The 16,717-nt window shown below is 38.2% G+C and overlaps 1 protein-coding gene across 1 annotated transcript in view; it reads left to right on the top strand.

Moving 5' to 3' along the window:
- The window catches only part of LOC150098956 (unconventional myosin-Ib-like), a 574,946-nt gene extending 565,369 nt beyond the window's left edge, over positions 1-9,577 (top strand). The window contains exon 21 of the mRNA XM_090405778.1: positions 9,230-9,577. Within this exon, the coding sequence (XP_090261904.1) occupies positions 9,230-9,577 (348 nt within the window). The remainder of the gene's footprint in view (positions 1-9,229) is intronic.
- The last annotated feature ends 7,140 nt before the right edge of the window (positions 9,578-16,717 follow it).

Genomic DNA, 16,717 nt, shown 5'->3' with positions numbered 1-16,717 from the left:
TCTCCCAGCATGGTACTTAATCCTTCTTCTCCCCCCCCCCATCCTATAGAAAGTAAATCTTACACCATTTTCGAGACTAACACGGCTACCATCAATCCTGGTGAACTTATTCAGCCAGAAAATATTAACTGTACTGTTTTCAAAATTTTAAATAAGTGGATAGACAATTGCACAAGTTCTTCACCTTATTACACATTAATATAAGAAGCATAAAGAAATACTGACTTAGTTTGTCAGTTTTGCTCAATAACATCCTAACAAATATCTATGTTCCAATCTTGACCAAAGTTTCTATAAGTTATACAGAAGCATCTGCAGAAATCATTAACAATTACCAGTCCTACACCTTATGTAGACCATAAAAAAAAATAGAGGTCGCATTATGCCATTCATAAATAAAAAGCGTGACCAAAACCTTAACCTCTGTCAAACATGCAGAAACATTGCTCTTGGAAATCATGACTAATGACAGACACAACCACAAATACACAATACACAGATCCAAATATACCAACCTGCTTAGTTTCCTTCAAGAATTAAAGACATGGATTAGAGACATCGATAATTACAAAACAGATAGATGCATCCTAATAGGTGATATCAGTATAAATATCCTAGACCATGACTCTCCAACTATTAATGCATATCTTGACATGTTAAGCCCAGTAACACATAAACCTGACCATAAACTCCACAACAAGAGAAGAAATAATTAATAGTTATTATTAACAGTTGACCTCCATGGAGTCAGAGACTCATTGTGGGAGGTACACACTATTGCATGCAATGCTCATCTAACCATGCTTTAAAGTGATTCAGTGTGTCTACACCCACAACACACTTAGGTAATGCATTCCACTCACCAACCATTGTAATCCTAGATCTCTGATCTTTTCTACTTCCATTAAAGTTTCCCCACTAAGTGCATACTTTGCATCCCATCATTGCATACCAAATCTCAAAATTTTACACTTTGGTACCACTTACCTGCCCATTCATGCAATCTATTCAAGTGCTCTTGTAAGGACATAACATCTGCTTGATTCGACATTGTCCCCAGTTTTGCATCATGTACAAACAGCTGCATATCACTAGTTAAACCCATCCTAATATCATTAACATACAAATTGAACAACAATAGCCCCAAAACTAAACCCTGTGGCACACCACTAGTGAACTTTTCTCTTCTGGGATATCGTATCCCCATATACACAACTTTTTGGTACGTATCTGACAGCCAGTCACTCATCCAAATCAGAAGTCTGTTATCTAATCCCATCTGTTTCGATTTATTTAAGAGTTTGTTGTGTGGCAGTCTTATCAAAATTCATTGCAAAATCTAAGTACACCACTGTATATGTATCTCCCCTGTCCAAGTTATTTTTCACCTTGTTATAGAGACTGACCTATAATTTAAAACTACAGCCTTATCACCACCTTTATGTAGTGGAACAATTTTACCCTCTTTCCACTCCCTTGGAACCTGTGCTGTTGTAAGATTTTTATTAAACAGGCATGCCAATGCTACTGCCAATTTCCTGGAACGTTCCCTTAAGATGTGTGGTGATATGTCATCAAATCCTATTGCCTTATCGATATCAAGGTTATTTATTTCCTCAAATACACTTAATTTCCTCATGATTCCACCTTGATCAGGATGAAACACCCTTATGAATTGATCACAGAATGGTAACTACTGCAGAAGACAGTGTCTTCTGCAGTAGTTACCATTCTGCCACTTTGATTCATTAATTTCATCTTACCATGATTATTCTTCCTTCTACTTGCCACATATCTAAAAAAATTCTCTAGGGTTTTTCTTTGGTTGATTTTGCCAATTTCTGCTCATACTCTTTCCATACTAACAGATGGAAATCACTTTCCTGGCTTGTTCTTTATACTCTTTATGTGACTGATTATTACCATTATTCATCTTGTACTTCCTCCAAAGTACTTTTTTTTTCCAGATTTCACGTTTGATCACCACATTCATCCATTTTACACCTACCTTATTCAGCCTTTTTGGCCTTTGGAATACATTTACACTTTGATCCTGTTATGTATTTCTTTGTCAGTTCCCATGCAGCATTTATTTCCTTACCGCTCAACTCCTCGTTCTATATTATAGCTCCAAGCTGTCTCCTAAGCTTGTCATAATCACCAGCCTTATAATTCTACATATATCCTTTCCTCATAAAAGTCTGCATATGAGTAGCCACAACACATGATTACTTCATATTCTCTTTCACCAACTGCAAGATAGTGTGAAATCCCTCTCACAATTACATCCTCTGATGAAATGATCAAATCTAGAACTCTTGATAATCTCTTGCTCTCCTTTACGTGCTGTCTGAGATAGTTATCTCTCAAGAACTAGAGAAATTCATTTTCCTTATTCCCAGATGCTATCTCTTCATTCCAATCTATACCACCATAATTAAAATTCCGCCATAATAATTACCCTTCCTTTGTTCACTAATCCAAGTTGTTTATACATTTCTTCATCACCACCCTCCACATTCCCAGGCCTATAACAACATCCAACTAAATATGTCTTCCTCCCAACCTCCACGTTACACCACACTGCCTCAAAACAATTGCCACTATTTCCCCCCTTTCATGTCTTCTTTATGTGGACTTAATTCCCCTGCTATCATGAGCAGCACTCCCTCTCCCTTCTTGCCCTTTCTATCCTCGTGAAAAATACCGTATCCTTCCATTTCTATTCCCATTATGATATCCCCCTTCATTCAAACATGTTTCACTTATTCCAATGATTTTGGGGCAAATAAACTCAATCCTAAACCATTTTATCTCCCTTATTTCTGATACTTCTGTCATTTTTAAACAAACAGAGCAGTTCATTTTCAATTTCCCTCACTTTTCCTCACACAGCTCTGCTAGCATACCATTAATGATTATGGCTCTCTGTCACAACTCATCATCATACGTCAGCAACACACTGACAACCTTTCCTACTACACTGTTTTCTTTCACTCTTTATAATAGTCTCCTGATATTCGTCCTCACATCCTTCTTATGTCCAATAGCAGACCTTATGGATTCTCTCAGCAATTAGTCCTTTAATTGTGGTGCTAGAGTTGCTGAAGCATGTGGCGATGGATTTGAGCTCTGGTAAAAAAAAAAAGTGTTTTTTAAACGGTGTATAGTGTGTACAAGTCTGTCGTGAATTGTGCTACATTTTTTTTCTCAGTAACACAAGTGTTCTTTAGTAGTGCTGCTTTTGGACTTTAGTTGTTATATTGTGTTATTTTTAGGTTACTGAGAAGGTGAGGTCAGAGTCTTTCGCATCTGCGGTGGAAGAGAAGATAAGTTTTTGTTATTTAGAATAGTAAATATAGTTTATACTTGTCATTTTTAAACAAACAGAGTATAGTTTGTTTGAGTATAGTGTAAGTAAATTAGCTTACAGTAGAGCATATAGCATAGTATTTAGCGTTTAGTTGTAGTTCCTCGGCACTAAGTTAATGATGACAGCAGCTGCAGCTTCAATTACGAATGGCGTATTAACAAGTCCTCCCCCATTCAAGGTCTCTATGTTGCGTAACATAATAAGGATTTTGTTGCATGTGTGACTTGTGGCATGTATGCATCCCAGCAGTTGGATATGTGGTGGGTGAGAGAAGAGGAGAGTGCATATATGCATAAAATGTAAGCAATGGGAGAAATTCGGTGAGTTAGATGTTATGATAGCTGACCTCCTTGTGTCAGGAGCTAGAGAATCTCAAAAGTCGAGTAGTGTGATAGGTGAGAATAATGAGCAAAATATGAATGAAAAAATAAGAGTGGGGAGTGTGGAAGACTTTGAATGATTATGAAGTTTTCGGAGATGGTCTTGATTGGGAAGATGAATGGCGAGTAAGAGTGACTAACTTGCAGAGAGAGATAAAAGAGTTGAAAGAGGAGGTGCAATGTCTCAGGAATGAGATGAGAAGTATGAAAGATGAGAGTAGGCAAATGGAAGATATGAATACAAGGCGATTCAGAGGAGGAGTGAGAGAGAGAGAGTTATGGGAATGATAGAAGAGGAGAGAATAGGAGCAGTAGAAGAGAGGGAATGGGAGAGAGGTATGGGAAGGATAGAAAAGGAGAAAATAGAAACAGTAGAAGAGAGTTATGGGAATGATAAAAGAGGAGAGAATGGAAACAGTCAGAGAGAGAGAGGAAGTGACAAGAATGCGAGGGAGTGCTGGAACCAGGGATAGAGTGAGAAAATAGAAACAGTAGAAGAGAGTTATGGGAATGATAAAAGAGGAGAGAATGGAAACAGTCAGAGAGAGGAAGTGACAAGAATGCGAGGGAGTGCTGGAACCAGGGATAGAGTGATGCCAGGACAGCAGGTTAGTATGGGAACACTGAGAGAAAGGATTAGAGGAGAGAGAGAGAGTGAGGAATGCAGGTGAGCAATCAAGGAACAGAGTGGTAAGAGGTGTGATGTATGGAGCCTCCATTATCCGTGGTGTGTAAGATAGGATGCCAGAGGAGTATTTGCCTTGAGGAATGATAGAAATTGTGTCTATGGCAATTAAGCAGGGTGAAAGGGTGGATGAAATGATTTTGATAGTGGGCACGAATGACTTGGAAGGCAGTGTAAATCTGGTCGCGAGAGATCTGAGATTCATGCTTGAGGTTGTACAAAAGAAAATGCAGAGAAGGAAGATGGTGTGTGTGTGTTATCCAGGTATGATAATGAGGAGCTTAGCAGAAGAGCAGTAATAATGAATAACATTATTTAGCCAGAATGTGTCAGAAGAGACGATGGGAATATGCCGATGCTTGGAGTGCATTAGAGGACAGAAAGGAACTGTATGTGAGAGATTGCTGTCTTCTGAATGAGTCGGTGTGTCAATGCAGGGGAAACTAGAGTTCCCAGGGTCGATGGTAGCAGGGATGGCCTCTTTTGGGAATGAGTGCTTGGGGGTGGGGGGAGGACAACATCAGGTAACACTGAGTCCAGTGGAGTCTGGAGTGGATAATGATAAGTATAGAAGCAGTGACATTTTTATGCTTTTTACTAATGGCAGGAGTATCCAGAATAAAGGAGATGAATGGTGCTAATAGCATCAGCCTGTCCGAAGATTATTGGGATCTCTGAGATGTGGTTGACGGAAGATGATATTAATAACAGGAATAGAAGTAGCAGGGTACAGCATTTTTTGGCAGGATAGGAGGAGAAAACGTGGTGGTGGAGTACTGCTTATGATAATTGATGATTTATGTCCTCTAAGAGTGGCAGCTTTGGAAGGCAGTGACACTAATATGGTTTGGAAAGCATATGGTGTGAGGTAGAGGTGGCAAGACAGGATATTTAGTGGGATGTTGCTACAAGCCAAGGAGTACGGAGGATGGGGAGCATGGAATGTTTAGGCTGTTGAGCTTGGCAAGTGCAAGAAGAATGATTGTTATGAGAGATTTTAACTACATCAGCTGGGAAGAGGAAAATGCATGTAGTAATAAGGGAATGGAATTTCTACTAGAATCTTTGAGGCACAAATGTCTTAGGCAACATGTAATAGAGGGAACAAGAGGTTCAAGAGTTTTGGATTTAGTCATAGTAGAAGAACAGATAATAACTGAGATGACATCCCCCCCCCCAGTTGGTGAGAGTGACCTTGTCATTTTGACATGGAAGATGAATAGACATGCAGGAGTATCAAAGAAAAGGGAAGGTATGTGGAATTATAAGGCAGGTGATTATAATAGTCTTAGGTATCAACTAGGGTCAGTTCCATCGAGGGCAGAATTGGAAGGCCAGAATATCATTAGTGCTCGGGAAACTGTGAACGAATATTTGTTAGTAGCAATAGTAAGCTGTATTCCACGAGTGAAGAAGCGGACACAATTTGGTGTAAAGTGGATGACAAACAATATCAAACAGGAACTGCAGTTGAAAAAGAGATTATCGAAGAGATATAAGGAGAGGAGTGGAGGGCAGATACACAAAGAATATAAGGCGCAGGCCAGAAGAGTGACTAGTATGGTGAGGAAGGCAAAACTGGAATATGTGAAGAGATTGGCACTAAGATCCAAAGAAGAATATCCCAGGGTTTTTTTTAGCTATGTGGCAGAAGGAGGAGAAATGATTGTGGAAGAATGACATTGTGGGATAAAAATAGGAATAGAGTGACTGATGCAGAGGACATAGTTGAGTTGTTCAATGAACACTTTATTGGAGTATTTCATCCTGGAGAAGAAGGTTTTAATACTAGAGGGCTAGGGCAGGTGTGAGGTTTAGTGGTGCAAGAGGAGAATGTGTGTTCCAAATACTGAGTACTCTGGATGTCAGTAAAGCAGAGGGACTGGATTGTATTTCATGTATTTCATGGGTTTTGACAGAATGTGCTAAAGAACTGACAGCTCCTTTCCTGGCTTTTCAATGAAAGTCTGGCTGCGGGAAAGGTACCCAAGGAATGGAAGGAAGGTAAGATAGTGCCGCTGCACAAGGGCAGTAGCAGACTGGAAGTGTCTAATTATAGGCCGGATTGTGTGTCATCAGTAGTTGTTAAGGTCTTGGAGAAATTAGTGAGGGACTATGCAGCATTGGGCAGATTAGGATGATGTTATTTGTGAGAATCAACATGGATTTGTTAAGGGGTGCTGTTGCTTTAGTAATATGATTGCCTTTTATAATAAAATGACAACAGCCGTTGATGAGGGAAATGCATAACCTGCCATGTTTTTGGATTTTTGCAAAGGTGTTTGACAGGGTGCAACATGATAAGCTAATATTTAAGTTACAGCACATGGGTTTAGATGTCAGGTTAGTCAACTGGATTCAGGATTAGCTATGTAATAGGTATTGGAGAGTTGTGCATGGTGGGGAAATATCAAGGAAGCAGAAGGTTACAAGTGGGGTTCCACAGGGCTCAGTACCCAGACCTGTATTGTTTAAACTTTATATCAATGGATTGCAAGGGAATATTCTGTTGTTTGCAGGTGATGTTATGGTTTATCAGTAATAGTGCAGACGTGGCAGCCCTGCAAGAGGATTTGAATAAACTAGATAGATGGGAGGATGCATAGTCGATTGGAGGAGCTATACTTGATTAAGTAGGGGAAACAAGAGATCTGGGGGTGATGATTGGTAGTAAACTGAAATTCAGGGAACATATTGCAAAGGTGGTGAAGGTAACCCAGAGGATTGCTGCAATGCGGAGAAGGATGCTGACCTGCAGAGATCAAAGAGTTATCATTCTGTTGTATAAGACTCTGAACAGACCACACTTAGACTATTGTTCTCAAATTTGGTACCTAGGATTGGAAGTGGATAAATTAACTGTGGAAAAGGATACAGAGGTGGATAACAAAGATGGTTTCAGGACTGTACAATGTCATTTACGAGGATCAACTGAGGGAATGTGGACTGTTGAGTTTGGTGGATAGAAGAAGGAGAGGTGATATGATCGAGACTTTTAAACTGTTGAGAGACACTAATAGGGTAGACATTGGGGCATTCTTTCACTTAGTGGAATGGCAGGAAGGAGGGATGAAAAGAGGCCATCCCTGGAAGTTACGAAAGGAAGCTATGAGCAAGAGTGTGCGGAGTAGTTTCTTTGCATGGAGGGTGGTTTAAACTTGGAATGCATTGCCTGAGAGAGTGGTTAGAGCAAGAACGGTCAATGAGTCCATGTATGATAAACTTTGTGTTTCCTAAGAACGACCTCCCACGATGAGTCTTTTGACTCCAGAGGCCTCGATAATAATAATACACTTAAAGAAAACAGGGCTTTGAAGATTTGCTCCACTGAACAAACACTTAAAGATGAATTAAAAGTTATCAGCAATACCTTTCTAAAAATGGTTACAGCCAAAATACTATCAACAAAATTCTGTTCAAAACCTCACTTAAAAATAAAAATAAACAAGACTATAATAAAACTGTAACCATTCCATGCATTAAAGGGATATCAGACAAAATACTACAAAAATACAACCTTAAAGCCACTTTTAAACTTCCTGCAAAATTAAAGAACTTATTCAACACATCCAAGGATCCACTCTCATTGCTGCTTCCTGCTGTTCCACCAAGTGAAAGAACTCCCCAATGTCTACCCTGTAACTGCCTCTGAACAGTTTAAAAGTCTCGATCATATCACCTCTCCTACTTATATCTACCAAACTTTGCAGTTCACATTCCCTCAGTTGATCCTCGTAACTGACATTGTACAGTCCTGAAACCATCTTTGTTATCCGCCTCTGTACTGTTTCCACAGTTAATTTATCCCCTTCAAATCCTGGGGACCAAATGTGAGAACTATAGTCTAAGTGTGGTGTGATTAGGGTCTTATACAATGGAATGATAATTCTCATCTCAAAAGATCAGCATCCTTCTCAATATTGCAACAATTCTCTGGGTTACTTTCACTATTTTTGCAATATGCTCTCTGAATTTCAGTTTTCTATCAATCATCACCCCCAAATCTCTTCTCTCCCCCTACTCCCTCCAGTATAGCTCCTCCAATCGAGTATGCATCCTCCCATCAATGGATCCCAAACTTCAAGACGACATTTTGCTGCATTAAACCGACATCCCCCATTCATTTGCCGATCTGTCTAGTTTATTCAAATCCTCTTGCAGGACTGCCACATCTGCACTATTACTGATAACCCTTCCCATCTTCACATCATTTGCAAACAACTGAATATCCCTTGCAATCCATTGACAATGTCATTGATATAAAGGTTGAACAATACAGGTCCCAGTACTGAGCCCAGTGGAACCCCACTTGTAAGATTCTGCTTCCTTGATATTGCCCCACCATACACAACTCTCTGATACCTATCAGACAACCAATCCTGAATCCATTTGACTAACCCGACATTTAAACCCATGTGCTGCAACTTAAATATCAGCTTATCATGTGGCGCCCTGTAAAACAACTTTGCAAAATCTAAAAAACGGCAGTATATGACTTTCCCCTCATCAACTGCTCTTGTCACTTTATTATAAAAGGCAGTCATATTACTAAAGCAACAGCACCCCTTAACAAATCCATATTGATTCTCACAGATAATATTACCCTCATCTGCCCAACGCTGTATATAGTCCCTCACTAATTTCTCCAATCGTCCCCGTTCTAGAAGAAACAGAAGATACAAGAGGCACCAGGACACTGCAAAATTTACATGCATACAATATCAGATCTACAATGTTCAATTTAGCAGCTACATGGAAAGATATGAAGTTTATATCTTGGCCAATGCTTAGAAAAAGTATGATGTAGAACTTGAAATGGACTTTGAGGGAGTAAAGGCATCTAATTTTTGGGACACTCTTCTGAGGGCTGGAAACAAAAATCCAACTGAGAACAGTGTGAAACAGTGGCTTGAAAATGATGAAGGTGATCCAGGCTATCAAATTTTTTCTGAGGTAGAGATTGTAGAAAAAGTTCTTTATGGAGAACAAGAGGACAATGATGACAAAGACATAGAATCAGTTGCACCTCATCCTAAATTGTCAGTTATAAGACATCATATGTATAACATCATACTGAATCATCAGCTCCTGATGTACTTCCTTATGAACATTTTAGAGAATATCGATCTACAGCAATAAGGAAGCAGCACCAAGGTTAAGGCAACTAAAGCTTGTTGACTTCTTCAAGACCACTTCATCAAATGAACCTTTTCACCAGGACTCTCTCCATATGAAGATTGTATTTCTGACTCTGAAAATTGTAATTCTTTCAAGTACATTAACATTAATAATGAATATTATGTATCTTATTTTAATGCTTTTTGTATGTTTTTTTTTTATTTAATTTGTGTTTAAGAATTTTAAAGTATCTTTTTCCTCTAAAATGGATTTAAATAAAAAAAAAAATCTAATGTTCACATTGAAAACAACTTTGTGTGAGCTTTAAAAAAATAAAATAAAGTGGTGCAAGCACTCCATTGGTTACATTGTATAGTTTTTTTTTGATGTGTTTAATTAAAATAAAGTTTGTAATAAATTTAGTTTAATCCTTTATCCAAGTGTAAGCAAACAAAGTTTGTGCCTGAAGTATCTTCAGGACTGAGGCAACTTGTGGTAAAGGTGGACCAAGCTCTCATCACTCTTTGTCTCAGTATCTCTCATGATGCAACACACATCTCCTTGCAGACATGTATAATGCTGTGAATTAAGGGAAGGGCCATTACCCAGACCAGTTTTGACCTATATTGAGGTCTTGTCAAAAGGTCAAAACTGGTCTGGGTAGTGCCCCTTCCCTTAATGCATAGCATTATACATGTTCACAAGGAGATGTGCTTTGCATTATGGGAGATACTGAGACAAGGAGTGATGAGAGCTTGGTCCACCTTTGCCACGAGTTGTCTCAGTCCTGAAGATAATTCAGGTGCAAACTTTGCTTGCTTACACTTGGATAAAGGATTAAACTAAATTTATTATAGTTTAACCAAGTGGAAAAAAAAAATACTTCCAACAAAATAAAGTTTAGTTTCTGTCATAAATTTATTTTTATATTTTTAACAGCTATTTTAGTAGTGTGCATAAATTACTCAACTTCCATTATGTTTTACTCATATATTATAACATTTTAATACATCCTGTACATTGTAAGTTCATTATTAATAAATATTTTTAAAATGCATTCGATTTAATGGACTTTCGGTGATAGTGGACACCCTTCCCCTCATCAAATTAGTGTGTTAAATGGAGGGTCTACTCTATTAACTAATTTATTTAGCTAATGCAGCTTATACAGGAATACAGCAAATACTGAAACAGTGTAAATTGGAGAGATTATTTTTAGAATCCACCACTATTGCTTCTCTTCACCAAATATCTGGGAGACCATTTTGAGATGCAAGATTCTGCGGTCAGCATAATTCCATAACCGCTCCCATAGAGGGTGCCAGGTAGTAATGTACAATCGAACCTTTCATACTTGATCGATGTTTGCCTTCCTGTTAGTGTGCCTGTGTGCTCATGCTCAGTTGTATTTTTTGGTGCCCATGAAATTGCTCTTGTGAATAGCTTTAGTGACTAAGGTGAAATAGCTCTTGACTTAGTTGTTCAACAGAAGTCTGGCAACAGGAACAGTCTAAGAAGAATGAAAGAAGGAAAAATAATGTCACTGTATAAGGGAGAATCCAAGTCAGCAGTGTCAAACTATAGGCTAGTGTGTACACTATCTACCAATAATTATCTGGACTCCCCCTGTTATTTGAAGTTATGAAACATTCCAGATTTTTTAATAACATAAAAACCAGTGCACAGATAGTGGGAAGCAGTATTTCATTGTAGAAGTTAAATACAGGTGGTATGACAACAAACACGAACACAGTAACTTCAAGAGAGGCATCATCGTGGGCTGTCACATTGGCCAGCATATCTGTCAGGTAGCATCACACTTCAGGAATAAACTGGTTAAAGAACCAGTCACAGAAAATATCCATTGTAAACTAGGCATTTTTTGAATGAGAATAGATCACTGATAATGGGTCCATTAAATCATTTAAAGTGCTAGTTTTTTTTGCCTCACCAACTGCCATAGGCTTAATCTGATGCAAGCCATCCCATTTTGCACAAAATAAAACTGAAATTTGCTATTTATTCAGCTTACAATCAGGGGGTACTTGTTTCATGCTTGTAAGCCTAGGTATGTTCAAGAATAGTATGATAAAATAAAACCCAGTCTTGTTAGCATTATAAAGCTGTGATAAAATGAGGCTCTCATTTTTAATGTTGTCATTTAGATATTTTCTGAAAGGCTCAACTTGTTCTTCATCTGCACCTAAAGAATCACCGCAGGTTGTTTTATTAACAATGGCATGGTGCTTTCGAAAATGTCACAGCCATCCATTACACTCCCCTGAAATTTTAGGCCCATATGCTTAGCAGGCCTTTCAGCAGCTGACTAACTCAACACCTCTAACAACACCATCACTTGAACACTGCTGAACAAACCACTCATACACTGTCTCCTCCAGGTTTTTATCTTCGGCCACTGTTTATGATTATTATTACGTTGACATCTCCAGGGAGTCTATAGACTCATCGAGGGAGGGCACTTGCTCTACAACTCTGTCTCCACCACTCAATCCACCAACTACAATGAACCGCAACTACATCAACGGCATCTACTGCCCACCACCACTAGTATTTTCACAGACAATCACAAACATCCATGCCCATGGCAGGATTCGAACCAGTAGCCTTTTAGGCTGGAGAGCAGATACGCTGACCTCTCAGCCAACCAGGCCTTTCTACTACTATCTGTAAAGATAGTCTGAAAATAACCATCTACACTGTATTTTAATGCAAACTCCTTTAATTTTTTTATTTTTATTTTTGGAAATATCTGAAACTGTTAGACTTGTGACTATAAATCTCTCACACATATGCAATGATTACACCACCTTCAAGCTTCTCAATCAATTCTAATTTTTGTGCAACACTCAAGTTATCACGTTTATGCTTTACTTCTTTATCCTGTGAGGCCATGATGAAAGACAGATATTACGTATTGACCATATTACTATTATGTAAAACACAAAAACAACCGAAACATAAACAACAGAATAGGATCAACTGCACCAGAAGACTGACAGTGTTGATGCACACCAATAATCCCTCTGCTTTACCCCCTCTCTCACCTAGATAACAATACTCCAAGCCTAACACCAGATGCATGATAAGATAATACTGACTCATTGACTCTACCTTTTAGCATGCTCTATTCGCAAATAATAATTTTTTTTTTAAAAAATTAATTTTTTCTTTAGGACAAAAATTTTTTGTTCATAAAATCAGAACTCTTTTAAATCTGGATCCGTTAAATCAAGGACCTAAACTCATTGGTCTAGGGGTATGATTCTCACTTAGGGTGCAAGTGGTCCCGGGATCGAATCCCAGATAACCCATGTTTCAGAAGTGCTTAATTTTTCCTCGATGAGTCTTTGGACTCCTTGAAAGTGTCACTTAACAATTATGTATAGATGAGTGTTTTCTCCAGTCATCATTAATATAAGCAATAATCAACCAAACATTCATACCAGATCAGGAATGTGGATTAGGAGGATAGTATTAGTAGTGTGAGCTTATTGATGATATTAACAACTGGAATGTCCACATGGGCATTTGACACATCTTATTAAATCAGTTTACTATTGGATGTAATGCAATGTTATCTGTAAATTGCACGTCTTCTTCTTCTTCTTCTGCTGGTTTGCAAAAAAAACCCTAGTTTTTGGGAGCAAAAACCCTGCCACCTCCCTATGAGAGTTATCTCATTTTCATTTGAAAAATTCTGATAAAGATTCTTTGTCCATAAGCAAGATTTCAGTAAATGGACCACGTGTTTATTAAGATAAATAACAATAAAAAACAAACCCGACAAGTCTCATAAGTTTAAAGTTTAAACACAAGAAATTTTGAGTAATTTCTCATTTCTTTTGTTTAAACTTTTAGTTACCTTTGACCCCTGAACATGTAAGTCAAACGACTTACAAAACTTGTCGGGTTTGTTTTTTTATTGTTATTTATCTTAATAAACATGTGATCCAATTACTTGAATCTTTCTTATGAACTGCTAAACCACAGAAACCTATGCCTACAAAAAGATTTTTTGTGTTCTAGATGGGATTTGAACCTCAGGACTTCCCAACCATAGGATTTTGTCTATACCAGTTGAGCTGTAGAGGCTCTATCAGAAGGATATTGTATGGGAGAAGGAATTAGATTTCAGAAATTCAACAAATTATCTTAACAAGCATATAATGGAAGCAACTCAATATTTAAAAGTGTTGGACTTGGTGATATCCTTAGACGATGTGGTCATTAATGCTATACAGCACTGCCATGAAGTACTGGTGTTTGGGAGGTGATCAAACAGGGAAAGGTTATTGTGATTCATGTCAAATATCTGAAATAAAAAAACTACATAGAAACAGGAATGCAAATAAATTATCTGTGACTACTGCACAGGATGTAGTGAAATTATTTAATGAGTTAAATGTTAATAAGGCTGTGGGATTGGATGACTTACCACATATTTTTTTGGAATGTGCAAAAGGTCTGTGCCTTGACCTGGTTATTTAATGAAAGTCTTGCAGTGGGAAAGATTCCTAAAGAGTGGAAAGAAGACAAAATAGTACCACTCTACCAGCATGATTCTAGGCAAAGTTTCCAGTTCTAGACCAGTCTCGGTCTAGAAATGTGCACTCCTTGCAACACTTGCAGTATGCCCTCCAAACTTCCGTCCTCTGTCAACCATCAGTCTCGAATCTCAAATCTCATCCACCCCCTGCAGCACAGCACTATCAATATACTCATAGTACACAGCGTTATACTTCTGCACTCCAAAATGCCCTGCACTCATTAATATTAAAACCACAACTCCACTCCCCCATCTAAGCCAAAAGTCTACTGAAATCTCCCAAAGAAAATCAGCATCAGCAGTGGCACCCTCAATTCTCCCCAACTCCGCATCATCAGCAAATAACTGAAGATCCCCAGCCTGTCCACATGATACATCATTTACAAAGAAGTCAAACATCAGGGTCCCAAGATCAGAACCCTACGGCATTCCACTGGTCACCCTCCCTCATTGAGACATTGCTCCATCACACACTACCTGCCAGCATTGTTCAGAGAGCCAATGCTCGATCCATCCAACCAACATATGTTATCCCTGTTTACTATAATGAGGGAACTATGCTTCGATACAGTAGATGAGATTTGGAATCTAAGAGATACTAATGGTTGATATTGGACTGAAATTTAGAGGGTACCTTGCAATTGATGCAAAAACTGCATGATATGTTGCTACTAAGGAGTACATTGACAAGAAAAGAAAAGGAGGTGGTTATACCATGGTATAAAGCATCGGTCAGACCACACTTGTACTGCTGTGCTCAGATTTGATCACCTACTTTTAATTTGATGTGGAAACATTAGAGAAGGTCTATAAACAAGTAAACCAAGGTGACATCAGGACTCTGGAATGTTGGTTATGAAGAAAGGTCAAAGGAATCTAAACTGGAGTTTGGTGGATAAGTGGAAAAAGAAGTGAACTATAAAAACAGAAAGTGAGGGAGGGGAAAACAAGAGGCCATCCCTGTAAGTTATGTAAAGGTGTGGTGAAGAACATTGCGAGGAGTAAATTTTCTACATGAAGAATTGTGGGTAAGCAGAATACATTACCAGAATGTGTTGCGAATACTGGGACTGTTACAGGTTTTAAGTTTAATATGAAAATATTACTTGAGTGAACTTGCCATGGTGAGTCAGCAGAGTCATGACTCTGCTGACTGCTGCATAAATCTGCTGATTCCATGGAGGTTGATTTGATAATAAGAGTGATAGCATAGATTATGTGTAGAGTTGGTTGTAATGAGAGAGAGAATAATGTGTTTATTGTGGACTCCTTCACAGGGAAAAATATGAACTTGAGAAAATGCAGAAATGTCTAGCGAGATGTACAGATGAGAAGATAAAATAAGAAGAGGTGGAAGAAAAAAAAAAAGAAAAGAATGCTCAACTAAGCAAGCAACGAGGAGTAGGGGGATAATTCTGTACAGTAATTCTATGATAAGAGGAGTGTTTGATGGGAACATGGCAAAACTCTGCTTCCAGGTATGAAGATGAATAATGTGAGTGAGCAGTTAGGATGGAAAAAAGTCAGTGAAAGAGTGTTTTGTTTTGGAAGGTATGAATGATTTGAAGGGAGGCAAGAAAGTCATGGGAAAATGGTATGAAGAAGAAATTAAGAGTAAATAGTTACTGAAATTGCAAAAAAGAAGAATGAGAAAGTAGATAATGAGTCTGTTGCCACAGCACGATAGAGAACACGACAGAGAAGGAGGACTGCAATTGCAAATGAGTCGTGTAGGTTATGCTAGAGGATGACATGGAGTGTTTGGATGTGTGGAGTGAGTTCAATAGGTGATAGGATGACTGGCAGTTTGAATGGATTTGGTTTTTGGGAATCTGGAAAAAAAGCGCTGCTGAATGAAATGAGATTGGAAGGCAAAATCAGGGAAAATATAGATATTAGAGGAGAAAGAGGTGAATGACTGTAAAAATGAACAAAAAAAAAAGTGGACATAATATCGAAAATCAAAATCAAAATGGAATAGTTAAATATAAAGCATATGGATATTTGTCAGCCTAGGAGACTACTACACTTAATGTATATTTATATTACTGGAAGTATTCAGAATAAGGAGAGGAGTTTATCATTTATCATTGGGTAGTGTTCTTGACCAAAAGTTTTGGCTGTTAATACAACATGGTTGTCAGAAGGTAGTTTAGTTCCTCGGATAAAATGTGAGGGTGTAATATTTTCAGAGAGGATAGAGAGAGAGAGAGAGAGAGAAGGAGATGGTGAGATGGGTATTGCTGATGATAGCAAATGAAATATAGCAGAAGGTCAGTGAAAATTGTGTGTGCGTGTGTGTGAGTCTAACAGGACAAAGTTCTAGAAAGTTTTTTACCTTGGGTTTATTATATGTTAAATATACCAAGAAATTTTATACTTGGTTTTAATCCTTTTCCCAAGGAAGCAAAACAATGTTTTGCACATGAAATATATTCACAACCGAGCTACTTGTATATAGAGGCTAATTACTTCATATCACTTCATATTACTCTGTATCCCATAATGCAAAACACACACCTTTCGGACATGTGTAATGCAATGTATAATGGAAAGGGTCACTACCTCAATAAAGGTCGAAACCGGTACCAGAC

This window comes from Typopeltis vanoorti, chromosome 15, assembly GCF_054136105.1.
Source record: "Typopeltis vanoorti isolate ZY-2024b chromosome 15, IOZ_Tvanoo_1.0, whole genome shotgun sequence".
Taxonomy (NCBI): domain Eukaryota; kingdom Metazoa; phylum Arthropoda; class Arachnida; order Uropygi; family Thelyphonidae; genus Typopeltis; species Typopeltis vanoorti.
The sequence above is the reverse complement of the archived record's forward strand: the minus strand, read 5'-3'. Positions and strand labels throughout refer to the sequence as shown.